Source organism: Sinocyclocheilus anshuiensis, unplaced genomic scaffold, assembly GCF_001515605.1.
Source record: "Sinocyclocheilus anshuiensis isolate Anshui unplaced genomic scaffold, SAMN03320099.WGS_v1.1 scaffold997, whole genome shotgun sequence".
Taxonomy (NCBI): domain Eukaryota; kingdom Metazoa; phylum Chordata; class Actinopteri; order Cypriniformes; family Cyprinidae; genus Sinocyclocheilus; species Sinocyclocheilus anshuiensis.
Genome location: NW_015555715.1, coordinates 1,491,447 through 1,508,293, shown reverse-complemented (window position 1 = coordinate 1,508,293; position 16,847 = coordinate 1,491,447). Strand labels below are relative to the sequence as shown.

Below are 16,847 nucleotides of genomic sequence, written 5' to 3'. Positions count from 1 at the left end.
AAGAAAGAAGGCGTAACTTTTATTCTCGCTGTAGTATTGTTGTTGCCGCCGCCGCCATGTCATGAAGGCGCTGTCTGCTTCGTTGTGAAAGCGAAACTACTTTGTTTGGCCTTCCAAAAGAGGACGATATTGCTTCGTCATGCCTAGAGCTGATCCATGCTGGTCGCGGAGGAAATACTTCAACTTTGCGCTGTCGATCGCCGGATCGGCTTTCACTGTGGACGAAGCGAGTCCAGCCCGGGGTCGTCACATGTGGTTGCCGCAGGCATCACAATATGGTAAGGGACGTAACATTTCCGTCACACGCTTGAGGCATTCGGCCAATCACAACGCACTGGATAGCTGGCCAATCACAGCACACCTCGCTTTTTCAGAACGATGAGCTTTGTAAAAATCGACGCATTTCAGAAAGGCGGGGCATAGAGGAGAAACAATAATGTACAGTATATGGAAAATAATGTGTTTTTTGAACCTTAAACTGCATAAACACATTTCATTACACCAAATACACCAAATAATGTTCTTTTTAGCAGCATCATATGACCCCTTTAAGGTGAAGAAAAGTTTTTGGCTTCTCTCCTGAGGCCACAAGAGGGCGCATCGAGCAAAATACTACTAATGCAAATCAAAGCATAAGACAACATGACTATCTGTGAAAAAAGTGCATAATGTTTAAAATAATGTTTAGAAACCAATTATAATTAATTAAGTTCCTTAAACAACTATAAACAAAACTGCATCATGTATGTATGCATAGTTTAATACAAAGGGCCGAAAGCCAATCACACAGAGTACATTTTCCATTTAAAAACATGAGTTGCAGTGGGATGGGGAAAAAACCCCACCATAAAGTCTCGAGATATGTTTTTTGAAAGTTGCATTAATTTTACATGGCTTTCTAAACATGCGGCTCTTTTATGCGAGACGCGAGTGCAACGGTGATAGATGTCCCTCTAGAAAATGCGCGAAATATGCGTTCTGTGTAAATGGCTTGGTTTCAGTTTTGACGTAAAGAAAAGATCTTCTCTGCATCGATGTTCTCTTTTTCCGCAATATTTGTCATTAATTACGCAGCAGCGCCGCATCTTAGTGGCTTCAACTGGATATGCTAAGAAAAACATAATCCAACGACAACTGCATCGTCATCGCATCTTGTGCGCCACTGATAAGGCTGCCTCCTTAACACACACCTAAAATCCGAATGCAACGTTTTTGCATTCGAATGTGGATTTTTATTTTAAATTCGACGAATATTTTAAATTCGATTTTTTTTTTTTGACAGCCCTAATGTGTCTGACCTTAAAAACAGAAGCACATATCTACAAACTGAGAGAACTGGAGAGAACACGCAACAGTGTGCGTGTGTGTGTGTTTGTGTGCTGCAGCCTCAGCAGAGCTGTCAAATCACAGGCCTCTGAGGGAGCCTGCAGCATGCTCAGTCATGACAGGTCTTCACAGACTGCAAACTCAGCTCTTTAGCTTTAGAGGAACAGGCTAGTGCAAATATGACGTAAAACAAGATGCATATACTGTGTATATATACACACATATACATATATATATATACACAAATCCTAAAATTATATGTATCGCTTACAAATAACTGGACATCATTATTACATCTGTGACAGTGTCAGAATGGGAAAAAGCTTGCAGCATTGCTTCAGTCAATGCAGTGTGTGTTTTTTTTTGAGTATGCATGTCCCTTACCAGCCAGTTTTTCAGCCAGACAGCCCAGGACTGCTGTGGTGTTGCGGTGTTTGGCTGGGATGAGGGCATCCTGACGTGCCACAGCAGCACTCAGATTTAACATGTCTGACAACTTCTGCAGAGCATCCTTACAAAACAAACTCTTCATCAATGACTGAATTTGTAATGGGTCAGAAAATAATGCACTGAATCCGGAAACTACCACACACAGAACAGCTGCTCCTTCACCTTAATATTAGCTGCACTTTCTTCCTCAAAACTTAAACAAGGAGTCAGAAGCAATAACATATTTTTACTCATACTTAATATATATATTTTTACAAGGTTGTTACTGTCACTTGATCAATTTATTGTATCCTTGCTGAATAAAACTATTAATTTCTAAGTACTAAAAAACAATGACTTTAAACTTTAAGTAGAGTATTTGAAGATAACAATATGTATATACACAAAGATTCTTCATGTAATTTAACACATTTTTTCTATATTTGGAATTTGATGGACCCAAACCAAAAGAGGACATAAATGAACAATAAATCTCACATCAGTATAAAAACAGTTGCATAACATCATAATACCTTAATCTTGAATCTTAATGCTCAGTTAAACATGATTCTGTCCGCAATTATAAACTATAACAGAAATTATACCAAGATTTTATCTTGGTATCAACATAAAATAGAAAAAATAACCATTTCAGTGCAAAACAAAGCATCTGTTGAAATCAATTAAATAAAGCGAGAGGGATTTCACTCAAAAGCAGCATAAATTCAAGTACCAGGGAAATGTTGTGGTCCCATTTTCAAAGTGCTAGAAAAAATAGAGCTGCATTACTGTCCATTAGCAAAAACAGAGGTGGAAAAATAGTTTGGTAGTCAATGTTGTGTGGTAATGTATATGTGAACTCACTTTGGTAGGCAAAGGGCATTCATCCAATAGGAGGGTTATTACGGCCGGTCCTAGTGGGTCATCTAGAGGAATTACCCTAATTAAAGACTGCACCACTTCCAACCAGCCATCATCTACAGCGTGAGAAAAAAAGGGACAGAGACAAAAGAGGATTGAGGGAAGAACAAACAGAAGTCCAGTCTATGGGACATGTCTATTACACAGAGCCATTATTATGACAATGCATTCAAACAACATTGAAAATGATTGGTTGAACAATATGGGTTTTTACAATTGCTAATGCCAACATCTCGAGAGCAGATGGTCTATAAGAAGTCAACATTATATATAAGATAATGATGATGATGAGCAAATTAGATTACTAAATTGCTAAAATTACACATTTATTTTACAGAAAACATACTCAAAAATGCACATAAATTGACACAAAAACAATCTACTAAACACATGCTATTCAGGGAGTTTCTATGTCAATCTTGAAGCCCAGAGTAGCGTTTCCACCTGTTTACTCCTGCATGAAGCTCTAAGCAGCCACCTGACGCCACAGAGTCTCAAACCACAACATGCAGGCTCAGCTCGGAGCAACAGATGCATGTATAAATAAAATCAGTCACAGAGGCTTTGGCAATGGCACAAGAAGAGAGGCAGGCTGGCGACCTGCATATTATGACCTTGCTCAATTTTGACCCCTGATTAGAGTCTGGTCCATACGCAGACCCAAACAATCTCCTCAACATTACAACGGTACACTTAGATTCACTGCAGGTAACATCCATGACTAATTAAAAAGATAGAAGGTAAATTTGTATGCAAAAAGGGCATGTAAACAAACAGCAGCGCACTGCCCTTGTAAACTAGCAAAAGCAGTGTAGCTTTTACACACTTTCAAACACAGTGTTTGTTCCTGCATCTTGAGGCTCTGAGGGACTTTAAAGCTGCAGCTTTCTGTTGCAGTCACTGCAACAGAACTGAGTGACGGCATGACAATGGCAGCGCAAGGCACGAGCCAAAATTCAAAAGCAGCAGCCACTAATACCCACAGAGCTTCCACAGCTTCCGCTGTTAGATTAAAATCCTAATAATTTAATCAGTAGCCAGGGGGTCACAACAAGCTGCACTTGTTCCCCTGATGGAAAAAAAACAAGCCTGGAACCAAAGAGTCGAGGTTCGGCTGGTTTGCTTGGCTAATAACTACATTGTTTTCTGACAGACATTCAAAAGTAGCTACTCATTCTGACTAAATAAAACTCAACAATGAATGTTTTGAGCTTTATATTTGAGTAGATGAAGTAGACACCAATGAATGTCACAGCTCATGCACACGCCTGGAGCAAGGAGAAAGTAATAAAGCTGAAGAGCTTGTGACTGCACACATTCTCGTTGTGCCATCAGTGTTGTCGTTCTCAGGTTCAGGTGATCAGGTGATCCATTAAAAAACAAATCAGAGTTTATATGAAGCAAAAATGGCACCATCCAAGTCTGAGATTTCAAGCATTGAGATGAATGGGAATGTTAACAGACAATTTTCTCCAGGCATTTTAGGGGTTTTTAAACTTCATACACTGGTTCATGAAAAGACCAAGCATAAAGATGCATTTGAGATGAATAGCAATCCAATCACCTCAGTAGGTGGTAGAGCCGTACGATTTGAGAGAGAGAAAAAAAAAATCTAACTGCCATTTTTATGATAAAAAAAATTGTGATTGCAATTTAAAATTTAATTTAAAAAGAAAGGAAACAAAAAAAAAAATCAGATTTGCTGTTCTCATTTGCGGGGATGGACAACTTTGCCAAAAATGTTGAGATTATAATCTCAATATCACTATAAAATAATGAATTCAAAAATCTTATTATTATATTATTACTTAATACAAATACTAAACAAAATTAAGAAACTGTTGTAATATTTCAATTTCAAATTAAAAAATGAGAAATTTAAGAAAAAATAAACAATAATAATTTAATTTTAAAGTATAGCTGTAAAATTATAATACTAATATTTATGGCTGTCTTCATGGCTGACTATGGTTGTCTAAGTTATTAATTTTCAAACGTTAAACCATCAAGCTTTTATTTTAACAGAAAACCACAGGGAGCACTTAAGCTTCTCTTTTGTTGACAACAGCTGCTTTATAAGTGCTTCTCATAACAGGTTTATTGCATATTCTCAAATTCATGTCACGAGTGAGCCAAACTCAGAGTAGATGGATACGAGTTTGAGTGGTGCAGAATTTACAGCAAACCAAGCTGCAGTTTACATGTAAAAGAACACAATGGCACACTTCACTGAAACATGCAGTGCATAAATCTATTAAATAAAATTACAGCCTTTGCGATTTGGTAATCCCATTATCCATATAGATAATCGCATATAAGCCATACAAGAAGTGACATGAGTAAGTGTATATGCATCTGCATAAACTTTATTCCTCCCAATCAGAATGCCAGCATTTGAAAGTTTGTGAATCCCACCATCCACATGTGAACAATCTTGGATGACACACATGGATGACAAGAGCGTTAGAACTTTCTTGTATTGGCATATAGCGCAATAGCAGATTTGAACCCTTTATGGAAATGCTACAGCATTTTGCGTGTCATTCACTCACCCGTCTCTGCCATCTCATGCAGCGTGATCATAGAGTACGGTGGCTCTTGGTCACTGAAACACAAAAAGAACAAATACAATAGTTAATGGCAAAGAAGTAGAGCAACCTAATAAGAGAAAATGTTTACCTGTGTGCCTCATACCCAGGGTGTAAGCATCTTATTTAGTCCTTGGCTGCTCTAGACATTAGTTATGAAAGCCTAATGCTATAATAGGTGATTGTGTGAAACATGACTGATTGCTATTGGAGGGCAGACTCCCACCGCCACCGCTGCCGCTGGGGCTGTTTTGGCTTTAGGGTGTATGCATCCATTTTGCAAGCTGGGTCTGCAACAGTAAATCTAAGCAGCGATAGCAAAATCCCTTGAGGTGCTCCTAGAGGGAGCCGGGCCCGATCAAAACACCACCAGAGACACTTAAGCAGGGAAAATAAATTTGCCTCTATTCTGCGGTGTGACAACGTTGTGGTTCATTTGTCAGTCATAAATCAGTGATTGGTGGGTACTAGGGGTGATGTTTTCAAACAGCAGACGAAGCCAAGGAAAAGATAGCTATGAGGGTGGTCGAAAAAGAGAAAGAGAGCGTGTGTAAGAAAGGTCTAATGCCCCCAGCCATGGGTGTCTGACTGCTGTGTGATTGTTGTGTAATGGTCACACAGGGATATGTGCTAGTTAGAAACACACAGATTTTCTGCACTCTACAGAACAGACCCCCCTAATTCAAAGTTCTCAACATTTTTGACTCAAAGTCCCACATACTGGCTAAAATATTTGCTCTAGGATGGTAATTAAGACAATATTGCTCGTCTTCAAACTTTATTAACGGAAACTGGGTGTTAGTAAATTATAGATGATTCATGTTGTGATTCTATTAGACTGAATCTTTCAATAAAAAGTTATGGATATATATGCTCATTACAGACATATTTATAAAATGTTTCCTCTGGTTGACAGAGTAAGTATATAAAAAATAAATATTGAGCCAGAAAAGTCATGCAAATTTATAATTTTTTTTTCTTAGCTATATCATCAAAACTAGGGTTTCAGGTTTAAGAATAAAAACGGCTGTCAAAGGATGTGGTTGACCAACCATAATATATTCCAGCTGTAAAAGAAAAGAAAAGAAAAGAAAAAAAAAGTTAAGAAAAGAAAAGCTGACACTCCCCCTTGTGCCCTTTAGGTATTTTTCAAAACAAAAACATTTCCTTTTCTTGTGAAGCTGCTGCTGCAGTTTTTTTTTTCTTTAATCTGTGATTCTCTTCAAAAAGTGACCATAAACTATTCAAATATTCAGGCAATACTGCAGGCCTCGCAAATAAGATGGTGGGTACAGAGCCACCAAATCTGATGTACACATAGAACAACTTCTCGTCTAAAGTGAACATCATTAGATAGCAGTAGGCCGGCTGTGTGGGAAGGTGTAAGAACATGTAACAAAGAGGAAGAGTGACTGGCGACTCTGATATCCAGCCAAAATGTTAAAAGAAACATGAAGCTCTCTCTGTTACCTCAAGCTGCTGTCTTGGGCAATACATTAAGATTAAATGTGGTGCTGTGCGAACGAATGAATAAATAAATAAATACTGGCATGCTCATTACAGAGCTGTGCCGGGCTTCTCCATAAGCTCTGCACATTTAAAGCTGCTTTATTTCAAATGTGAAAGCTCTTGCAGACTGTGTGGCATTGCTGTGGTAGACAATAATACTGGAAAACAACCCACAATGCAAATGGATGTTCAACAGCAAGCCAATGCTTTTAGCCAAAGATGGAGAGATGTTATTGCTGACGCGCGAGTGAACCGGGAACTGAAATTGATATGACGTGCATGATTCATTCCTACACAGATTTAATGACAAATCTCTGCAGATCCTCTTGTCATTAAATGTTCACTCACTTGTCAACAAGAGTCCTGATGACAGCCAGTGTGTCCAGTACCAAACTGTCCACGTTTTGTTTTTTCCGACGTGGCTCGTGCGGTCCTCGACCTCGCCGGGGTGGTCGAACCGGGTCCCTGGGCCGGCTGCCTCTGGCCTCTGGGGGATCAGACACAGAGTTTTCCACTCGCCTGAGCTGCCTGCGAGGGGCTGATCCCTCCTCCACATCACTGTCCTCTCTGCACACGCAGCTGTTCCCCATGGCTCTGCCGCGAACCGGGTCCCTGGGCCGGCTGCCTCTGGCCTCTGGGGGATCAGACACAGAGTTATCCACTCGCCTGAGCTGCCTGCGAGGGGCTGATCCCTCCTCCACATCACTGTCCTCTCTGCACACGCCGCTGTTCCCCATGGCTCTGCCGGACGAGAGGCTGGGCCAAAACTGCACTGACTGCAGCTGTTCTACGGTGAGTCGCAGAACCCGCACGAGGCTCCTGCTGGCAAAGAATACAATCCAGGTGGCTACTATCATATCATTGGAAGGACTTTAGAAGGTGTCTCGGTACGGGTCGGGTAGACGTGTCGGTCATTGTGCTACTGCAGACCATCAGGAGCCAGATGCAGACGAGCAAAGCTAATAGTGCAGTCAACACACATCCTACAGCCTGGGAGGTTTTCACTCCTGAAAAACAATACACATCAAATTATTATCAGTGTGGACAGAAAACATGACAATGCGAAACATGCACATGGCAAATAAAATGCTCAAAGGAACCACTAATATATTCTTTCATGTAGCTTGTTAAAGTAAAACACTTAAACAGTGATATTAGTCACTGATCTCATATAACAACATATGTAATATATTAATGTTACTTATTAATATTATATTATATTGATTTAAATGTTTATTGCTGATATTATTAGTTACAATAATATCCAGGGCTTGTCTCCTGAACAATGTTTTGCTTTAAGGCATAAAGTTTCTAAGTAGCCAGTATAGTACAATTACCACAGTTAATATAAAAAAACTAACCTGACTAATTTGATATTAACCTAAATATCAATTCAGTTAAAAAATAATGTAGAATAACTACATAAAAACAACAGGCAGTTCGTATTTAAGTAACGTTACATAAGCTATACAAATATCCTTGCTAGGATATGCGATTACAGCAGTTGTCAGTATTAGCAGTGGCTAACTAACAGCTAGCAAACCAAACAACTTTACAAAAACCCCATTTAAAACACAACAACCCACTCACACACACATGAATGAACACTGGCCAGTGTACACTTAACACAATCACTGACATTTACAAAGCCGATGAAAGCTTATAAACAGCAAGCTGTCATTTCAGTACATTAACGTCAATAAACTTGAGTCTATGGCTGTGTCTCAACCCATGGTGAGCTGCCTACGTAGGCAGCATTTAAAGGGCTAGTTCATCTGTAAATGAAAAGTCTGTCATTGAGATTTAAAACTTTATAACTATTTTTTTCCCATGAAACAAGAGGGAGATGCTAAGTAGATGGTTGGAGACTGACAACGTCAGCCACCATATACTTTGAATTCATGAATGCTCATAATGAAAGTGAACGGTGATTCAGGCTGTCATTTTGTCTGTCTCCTTATCCAATTTCTTGATACTTAAAAACGCCGAACGGGCCTATGCCTACAAATGCTGCTGACGTGAATATAATTCCGGTAATGTTGTCTAGATAAGTAGCTTACTAACGTTAGGTCTTTTAACACAGCCTTTTTTATAATGTCAGAAACTAACGTTAGCAACCATATAACTAGCCACACCTCCAAAGAGATGAACAAAGCGTTAGTTTAAAGCCTTTCTTTAAATTGGCACATACACTAGCAGGTCTTTCATCGTTAAATAATGTGGATAACCCAGAGACAAGTATTTACTCACCCGGTAAAGCGGAGGATTTTCGGTAAATGAAACAGCACTGATCCGTAGGCCGAACACAAAAGACTACACGGGAAGTGTGTGTGTGCTTTACTTCTCAGCGATATGATTCGTTCTCTCACGCACAACAACCACTTCAACAATCAACATTTTGCCGATCCACGCAGAAAGGCTGATCCAGCTGGTGTTTGACAACGAAAGTAAACGGCTGACTGAGAAGTGAAACCATAAAAACTGCCTGGAATCAGTGTGAGATAGCTGGAGATCAATGAGAGCTCTGTGAGGTGTTAGTGATGGGAAGTCCGACTCATTTCCGCGAAACGGTTCTTTTGAACAACTCATTTCAAAGAACCGGTTCAACAAATGATTCAGCTGTTCCTTTACGTCAGAACGTAATTCCGTCATCACGCGGTCCGTCTCATCCCTTACAGTACATACGTTGAAATCTAAAAACGTTCCAAGAAAGCCAGTTGTATGCACATATTGCTGTTTAGCACGTCTTCCCATTATGTTTGATTAATAACGGAGTCTATTGTAGGCAAATTTGTTGCGTCCAAGTTCAGTTTGTTTTTAGAAACTAAATATAAACTGTAAACAATACTATTAATTCATTCGCATCAATTCGCTGAAAATGTTTTTTTCAAATTTTGATAAAATGCTGTGTATTAATACCACGTTGGTATGTTGATAAACAATTATGTTATTAAATTAGCTTACTAACTTATCGCTTTTCGATTCTCTCGGCTCACTCGTGCCCAAAACAGCCGATCCGTTCCGACCAACTCAGTCCTATTCATGATCAATCATTCAATCCGTTTTTGTGAACCGGTTCAGTCGGTTCATTAAAAAATATGTGATTCAAAATAATGATTCGTTGTCGCATATTTCTGTCTAGCACATGATGCTGGACCCAACCCCTCCCAGCAACCAGTAAAACAAACCAAATTCTGCTGAAGAGGGGGCTGTGTACACAAATTCCAAATATACAAGTGATAAATACTATATTTGTCAGACTTTTTGCTTTCGTGTGTGTGTGTGTGTGTGTTGTCTAAGTAGTTTATTTTAGAGATAAAAATCTAAACGTGAGGAAATTCAGATATGTTGCAACTCTAATAACTTATTCATACAAGCGGGTTCACCACAAAGAAATGCTCCAAAAATCTACAAGCACAAATCCCTTTGCTTTTCTTAACTGTATTACTTAACTGGAAAGACAAAACAAGATTAAACAACTAACTGGCTTACGTAACTGACAGAACATTGAAATTACATAAAATTAACAGCTAATCTGAACGTGCATTTGATTATTTACCCGTAAAGAAACGAATTGCACTTTTGAAGAAAAAAAAAAACCTGCCCATGAAAACAACATTTCCCATGAGTCAGTAGTTTGTGCGTAGGAACTACGTCTTTAGCAGCTTGTTGCTGAGGGGATCCTTTTACAGGGACACAAAACCGGATTAGGTAAATATCTGAGCGCATTACCTTCTTGAAATAATTATTTATCCCTCGTCTCTTTTTTTCACTTCGATCATTATTTGTCTGACATATAAAAACAAACCGACTTTAAGATTATATAATGTGTATTAAACCAATCGCTGTATAAATACCGCTGATTTCTGATCCAGTGAGTGCGAATCAAAGCCTTGCACGCTCTATTTTAGATCAATATCAAGGCACTGAAGCTGCCTTGCTGTCTGTTGCAGAGTAGTATCGCAGTGTTTCTTGCATATATTCAAAATAAAAGAACCGTACCGAGTCTCTAGCCTTTCTCACCCTTATTGCATTATACGTCTTTATTTTTGTTTTGATGATTTTTTTTTTATCACAATACTACTTGATGGTATAGGTTTTTTATCATCCACACTGACAGTGAAAGTGTTGATAAACTATGGTTTGAGCTAGATAGATTTTGTATTAATATATTTTGCCATCTCAGGGTGTTTTTAGCACCATTTATATGGAGTAGATGCTTTATGTGTGCTAAATACTTTGAAATATTTGTTTGCTTTCAATAAATCTGCCGTTTAAATAGCTATAAGCAAGGAAATAAGTGAGTTTGTATCTGGGATCTATTGCTTTCACCGTTTAAATCCAGCACGAGGGGGCAGTGTTTACCTTTTCTTACCAAATCTGTCAACATTGCTTAGACAAATTATCTGCTGTATCTATTATATATCTCTGGACTTGGAATTTAATTTATATTGTGCTTCACATTTAAAATTAATAGTTAGATGCATGTGTATTTCTCTTTGAAAAGGCATTGTTCTTTATGAGTCAGCGTTCATCTAATGTAATTAGTTCTGCTCGAATGCTAGGTGAAATGGTTTTTCAATTATCACAAGTTTTTATTCTCTATCTCTGAACAGAATAGATTGCAGATGACTTCATTAACTACCTAAAGTGTTTATCCTGATTAAATAAACAGCATCTAGGTAAGTTTTAATGGGTTAAATATATTTTTGTATATATATATGTGGTGATCACCACTTAATAACATTAAAAATATGCATGTGTTGTGTAGGTTCTGCCATGGCAGATGGTGTGAACCTCAGCCGAAAGTTTGTGTCAGAGTCTGAATTAGACGAGATTAGGAAAAAAAGGCAGGAGGAATGGGAGAAGGTCCACAAGCCAGATGACCCGGAGGGTGAGACTTTCACTTTGTCTGCATCAATCACACAAATTAACAGCAGGCTTAATGACAGACATTAGTTCTCCCCCGATGCATTTGACAAATTTTGGTTGTGTTCATTCGCACTCAATCACAGAGGCCCCCGAGGAGGAGTATGACCCCCGATCTCTGTACGAGAGGCTACAAGAGCAGAAAGACAAGAAACAGGAAGAATATGAGGAGCAGTTCAAATTCAGTAAGCCATCATGCTGCTTTCCTCCCATATTCATTCCTTTATTTTTATCAAAAACAGATGACACACATCACACAGTCTCAGGGGGCTTGCCTCTCCCATCAATACGTGACCTCATTTTGGGGTTTATCCGTCACAGTTTGCACAAAAACATGCGTTGGTGTGTGTTTGAGCTTGTCGGTGGGTGTCTAGGAGTGTGAACAGATGGGAGTGGTGGAGATCAAGAGCAGGTCTGTTCTTGCGGGTGCTGATGGGAGACTGGCATGATCTTAGCATCTCGGCTTCTTCTCCGTATCCGTGGTGACAAACCCACTCTCGGTCTCCCTAGCGACCATTGCTGCTCCTATTGCCGTTGATTCCAAGGGCCACATCTCTTGCTCTGCAAGCATGGTGGTCATATTCAGACATTAGTGGTTGAAGAACCAGTTCTGATTGAAAAAAAAAATATATATTTTCATGATGCTTGAGTGATTTTTGAGTGTCCTCAAAAAGAACCACTAATGGAGACTTCCTAATTCTGTTGTCGTGTTCCTTCACAGAGAACATGGTTAAAGGCCTGGATGAAGATGAGACCAGCTTTCTTGACGAGGTCTCACGGCAGCAGTCTCTAATAGAGAAACACAGACGGGACGAGGAAGCTCAGGAGATAAAAGAATACAGGATATCCTTTTACACCTTAAAGCGCACACAATATTACTGTCATGGCTCTTAAAAATTGACAGGGAGTTTTGCTTCCCGCCTGAGTCTGTCTCCACTTTCACCTTCGTTAAGCTGGTGGTGGAAGCTTCAGCTGTCAAGCGTAGTGATGGCTGGTGAAAAGTAAAGTAGAGTTCTTATACCTTGTTAGTGTACATGTTCTCAAACAAGACAGCCCCAAGAGGAACCCAATACACTGACGATCCAGCGCTGCTCCGACAGAAATTCATGCAAGCTTGGCAAATGGCTTAGAGCAGGGGTGTCAAACAGGGAGCTCTGCAGAGTTTTGTACCAGCCCTGCTCCAACACACATACTATATAGTTTTCAAATAAGCTTGAAGGACTTGATTAGTTGGATCAGGTGTGTTTAATTAGGGTTGAATCTAAACTCTGCAGGGCTCCGGCCCTTCAGGAATTGAGTTTGACACCCCTGGCATAGAGGTTTTAGAAAAGTTAGTCTGAATGCGTAGAGTTTCAAGCAGTTTACTTTATTTTGCAGCTGGACATTTTTGGACTCTAATGATACCCTGTCAAGGAAAACCTTTCACGTAAATTAGTTATATACAATATAAATACTGTTCAAATTAATAAGGAATGTATTTATTTTTATGTATTTATAATATAAAAGAAGGCCAGGTTGAACTTGTAATTCTTTAACTTGACAAGGCGTATTAAAAAAGCTGAAAAAGTACCGAAGTGTGGCGTTAAGGCCCGTTCACACCAGGAACGGTGGGTAACTATAATAAACTCCATACCAACACACGATAAAGTTTATTAGTAGTGTCGTCCGCAGCTTTAAATTCTCGAGCTCTTTACATCCGGGTGGATTCTGATTGGCTATCAATGTTTTTATCGTTCAGTGGCTGGAAAAAAAGTTCTAAAAATCGTTCTTCTTACCACGGAGAACTCACCTTCAGAACGCGTTGTTTCTCGTTTCCCACGTTCAGCAGTGGAATGCGGCAGCGAATCTCCAGCGCAACAGGAAAAAGAAAAAAGGAAAAAAAAAAACGTTCTTTACCTGAGTTGTTATTGTGAGTTTGCAGTCTGTGTTGAATGTGATGCGATGTAGCCCAAAATGACGAGTTGTCCTCTCGGGGTGCACGCAAACATACAGCACTACATAAAACGATTCCCGAACAAACGACTCTTTTGAGCTCTTTCTCTGAATAAATAGTTCAAAAAGATTGATTGAATTAGTCTTATGAATCCTTCGATGAATTGAATCATGTTTTGTATTAGTATCATTGTGTGTCTTGTGTATACACACACATACACACACATACAAAGCTGTGCTTTGATCTATATCATAAAATTGATTTTTCATCATGGAACCACAGACATAATCAGCAGTGGCCTTTCTCTTCTGCCAATCAGGTATGACTGTAGATCATAGACTATGCTGTAGATAGAAGGTTGGAGGATGCGTTGTCGTGGCAACTGAAACCTTTCTCAGGGCTTGATAACTGCATCTAAAAGCACTGCTGAAAGCCATGATCTGCAGCATAATACAGTAATGTGCCCTAATTGTACTGAATTTGCCTCTCGTGGAGGCACCAAATTGCCTTACCTGTAAGTGTGTCGCCTTTTTAGGCCATCTGTGAGCGCAAGGAAGTAGGTTTGATTTCTGTGGTGACTTTGATTTTTAGGAGCGGTTGCCCTCTTTATCTGAGCTTCCTCGTCTTTCTATGGGTTTAGTTCTGTTTGCATGCTGTTTAAGTTTGAGGTCATATATGTCCTCCCAGACGTTATTTTATGTTTATGAGAAAGATTCAGTATAAAAAGAAAAACTGAATTTGTCTTGTGGCTTACCACAACAGCAGTGCCAGAAAGTAGGTTGTCATGTGTTGCTGAGAAGTTTTCTCATGGTTTAATTGTAGGTCAGTGATTTCTCCTTAACCGATGAACCTCACAGTGCTCTGCAGAAGCTGGCGAACAATGAGAGCCAGAAGGAGACGGAGAAAAAGGCAGGACCCAAACCCTCAGAGAACAGGACCAGTCACCTGTCTCAGGCCCACCTGCTGGCTGGGGCAGTCAAACGACACAGGTACGAAAAGGACAAACTCACCTCAGTGTGTTCATTTAAATGATTATACTGTATTTAAACCTATGGAAATATGAGGCCTAATAATCTTCATGTATAATTATTTGTGATTCATTTTTGTCTTTGTATAGCTCGTCTCAGTCCTCAGAGGGGAGTAAAAAGCAGAAAGCAGAGGAGTCTGTAGCCGGCAATGGCAGTCAGACAGGTGAGCAATGTAGTATAATGCTGGCTTTACATAATGTAATTATGTAAAGTGATTTTCAGATCATTATTAGATCTGTAATTATTTGCCATACTGTTTTAATTGCTTTTAAAATGTATCCGATTATAGTTGATAAAAAGGTGGGGAAGTGTTCATAAGAATCCCAGCGTGAAACTAATTTTTAAAAATGTTTTTAGGAGTCTGTAAAAAAACACCATATGTACACTACACTAGTTTGTGGTCTGTAATTTTTAAGAAATTAATACTTTTATTTAGTAAGGATGCATTAAATTGATCAAAAGTCACAGTAAAGTCTTTTACATTGTAACAAAAAAAAAAATCTACAATATTCTTTTAAATTGCAATTTATTAAAGAATCCTGGAGAGAAATGTATGATCGTTTTCACAAAAATATTAAGCAGCATAACTGCTTTCAAAAATGATAATAATAATAAGAAATGTGTAGATCAGTATATTAGTATGATTTCTGAAGAATCATGTGACACTAAAGACTGGAATAATGACTGCTGCAAATTCAGCTTTGCCATCAAAATAATAAATTATTAAAATAAAAAAGTCATTTTAAATTGTAACAATATTTCACAATATTACTGTTTTTACTGTATTTTGAATTATTGAGCATAAGAGACCGCTTTCATAAATGCTAAAACAAGTCTTACTGACCCCACACTTTTGAACAGCAGTGTACAATGGTTTCCCCATAGAAATTCATTGTAAGTTCACTCATCGACACTTTTTTTTGTTTTTACAACCGACAAGTAAAATTCTATTTTAACATGGCATATTCCTATACCTAACTAGATGAAATGTAAAAGTAGTATAATATTTACCATTAGAAATCAGGAGAAATTGCATCACCTTTCAATATTAACCTGCCGTGTTAGATGTGAAATGCATCAGAGACTGCGTGCGCTCTATGTGCATGTATTGTTTTGTGTTCTCAGATCAGGAGGCAGTCGAGCCCAAATCCCCAGGCGCGGGCGTGACTCGCTCAGGCATCCTCCACCTGCCCTCCGCCGCTGTATGCGTGGGCATCCTGCCAGGGCTCGGCGCTTACTCGGGCAGCAGCGACTCTGAGTCCAGCAGCGACAGCGAAGGTAGCGTGGACAAGATTGGCTCTCCTATATAGCGCCACAGGCTCTTCAGATAGACACACTGACAGATCACACTCACTCACTATCACTCTCTCCCTCACCTGTGCTGCCCAAGGCTTGGGTGCCGCCCCCTCGCCTTCTCAGCGGTGCACTACCTAAAACGATTTAACACTAGGTATCCGTTATTTCAGTGTTTCACTTTTGGATAAATCTGTTTGGTTACTTGCTTGATGTTTATTAAAGGCTGTAATGTTAACTTCTATTGTGGTTGTTGATGTCTTGTGCTCTCAAAACATGACACTTCCCCCATCCTCCTCATATTACGTTCCATACAGTATAAACCCCTGGCAGCTTAACCTGGTGACGCACCTTCCCATCTACCCACCCTTGCGGTTTCTGCAGAGCTCTAGTGGCCAAGGGGACACTGACTGACTGACAGCTGTGGATCAAGAAGACATGAATCATTTAGTCCAAATCTCAGACACCATCATCACAGGACAAAGCAGATATTATGGGCTTCTTTCAAGTTTAGATGCCTCGAGTTCTTCATTTGTTTGTTTGACGTTTATTTTTTAAGACAAAATGCTGCAGTGCTGCTGAATGCTGGAATGTTAATGTCGTATAAGGATAGTCATGTTCACTGGAAAATAACCAGTGATGACAGAATGGAAAATAAAGGTGTTTCTCATGAATTTGTGCTTCTTCTTTCTTTTATCATTTCCTATCAATGTAAAACAGCATTTGCAACCCATTATAGTTCTGTAATGCAAGTTTCTGAGTGAAACTGAATATTCAGTCAGGAAAAAATTAATTTTTCAGTGTTTTTTTTTTTTTAAATATTAAGTGAGGGGAAAAAAATATGAAAAACTTCCATGAGAATGGAGCCAGGCTTGAATAATTTTGTAGTTA

General features: G+C 39.1%; 2 protein-coding genes across 5 annotated transcripts in view; one reads left to right on the top strand and one right to left on the bottom strand.

The window, feature by feature from the left end:
- Positions 1-9,332, bottom strand: part of LOC107672266 (RING finger and SPRY domain-containing protein 1-like) — a 17,366-nt gene extending 8,034 nt beyond the window's left edge. Inside the window, exons 1-6 of the mRNA XM_016465390.1 lie at positions 9,024-9,332; positions 7,494-7,780; positions 7,122-7,352; positions 5,229-5,281; positions 2,620-2,732; positions 1,711-1,837 (exon numbers count right to left, since the gene is read on the bottom strand). Of these exons, the coding sequence (XP_016320876.1) occupies positions 1,711-1,837; positions 2,620-2,732; positions 5,229-5,281; positions 7,122-7,352; positions 7,494-7,630 (661 nt within the window). The 5' untranslated portion in view covers positions 7,631-7,780; positions 9,024-9,332. The remainder of the gene's footprint in view (positions 1-1,710; positions 1,838-2,619; positions 2,733-5,228; positions 5,282-7,121; positions 7,353-7,493; positions 7,781-9,023) is intronic.
- Positions 9,333-10,424: 1,092 nt separating this feature from the next.
- Positions 10,425-16,624, top strand: LOC107672265 (protein FAM192A-like). Of its 4 annotated transcripts, XM_016465386.1 has the most exons (10): positions 10,425-10,484; positions 11,390-11,455; positions 11,545-11,667; positions 11,789-11,887; positions 12,424-12,545; positions 14,491-14,624; positions 14,753-14,826; positions 15,789-15,941; positions 16,054-16,113; positions 16,274-16,624. In XM_016465386.1, exons 3-9 carry the CDS (start codon positions 11,553-11,555, stop codon positions 16,095-16,097), a joined length of 741 nt encoding a protein of 246 aa, XP_016320872.1. In that variant the 5' UTR covers positions 10,425-10,484; positions 11,390-11,455; positions 11,545-11,552; the 3' UTR covers positions 16,098-16,113; positions 16,274-16,624. The 4 variants fall into 4 exon arrangements, with proteins under 4 accessions (XP_016320872.1, XP_016320875.1, XP_016320874.1 ...); XM_016465389.1 differs by lacking the exon at positions 11,789-11,887; XM_016465388.1 differs by lacking the exon at positions 16,054-16,113.
- Positions 16,625-16,847: the final 223 nt, after the last annotated feature.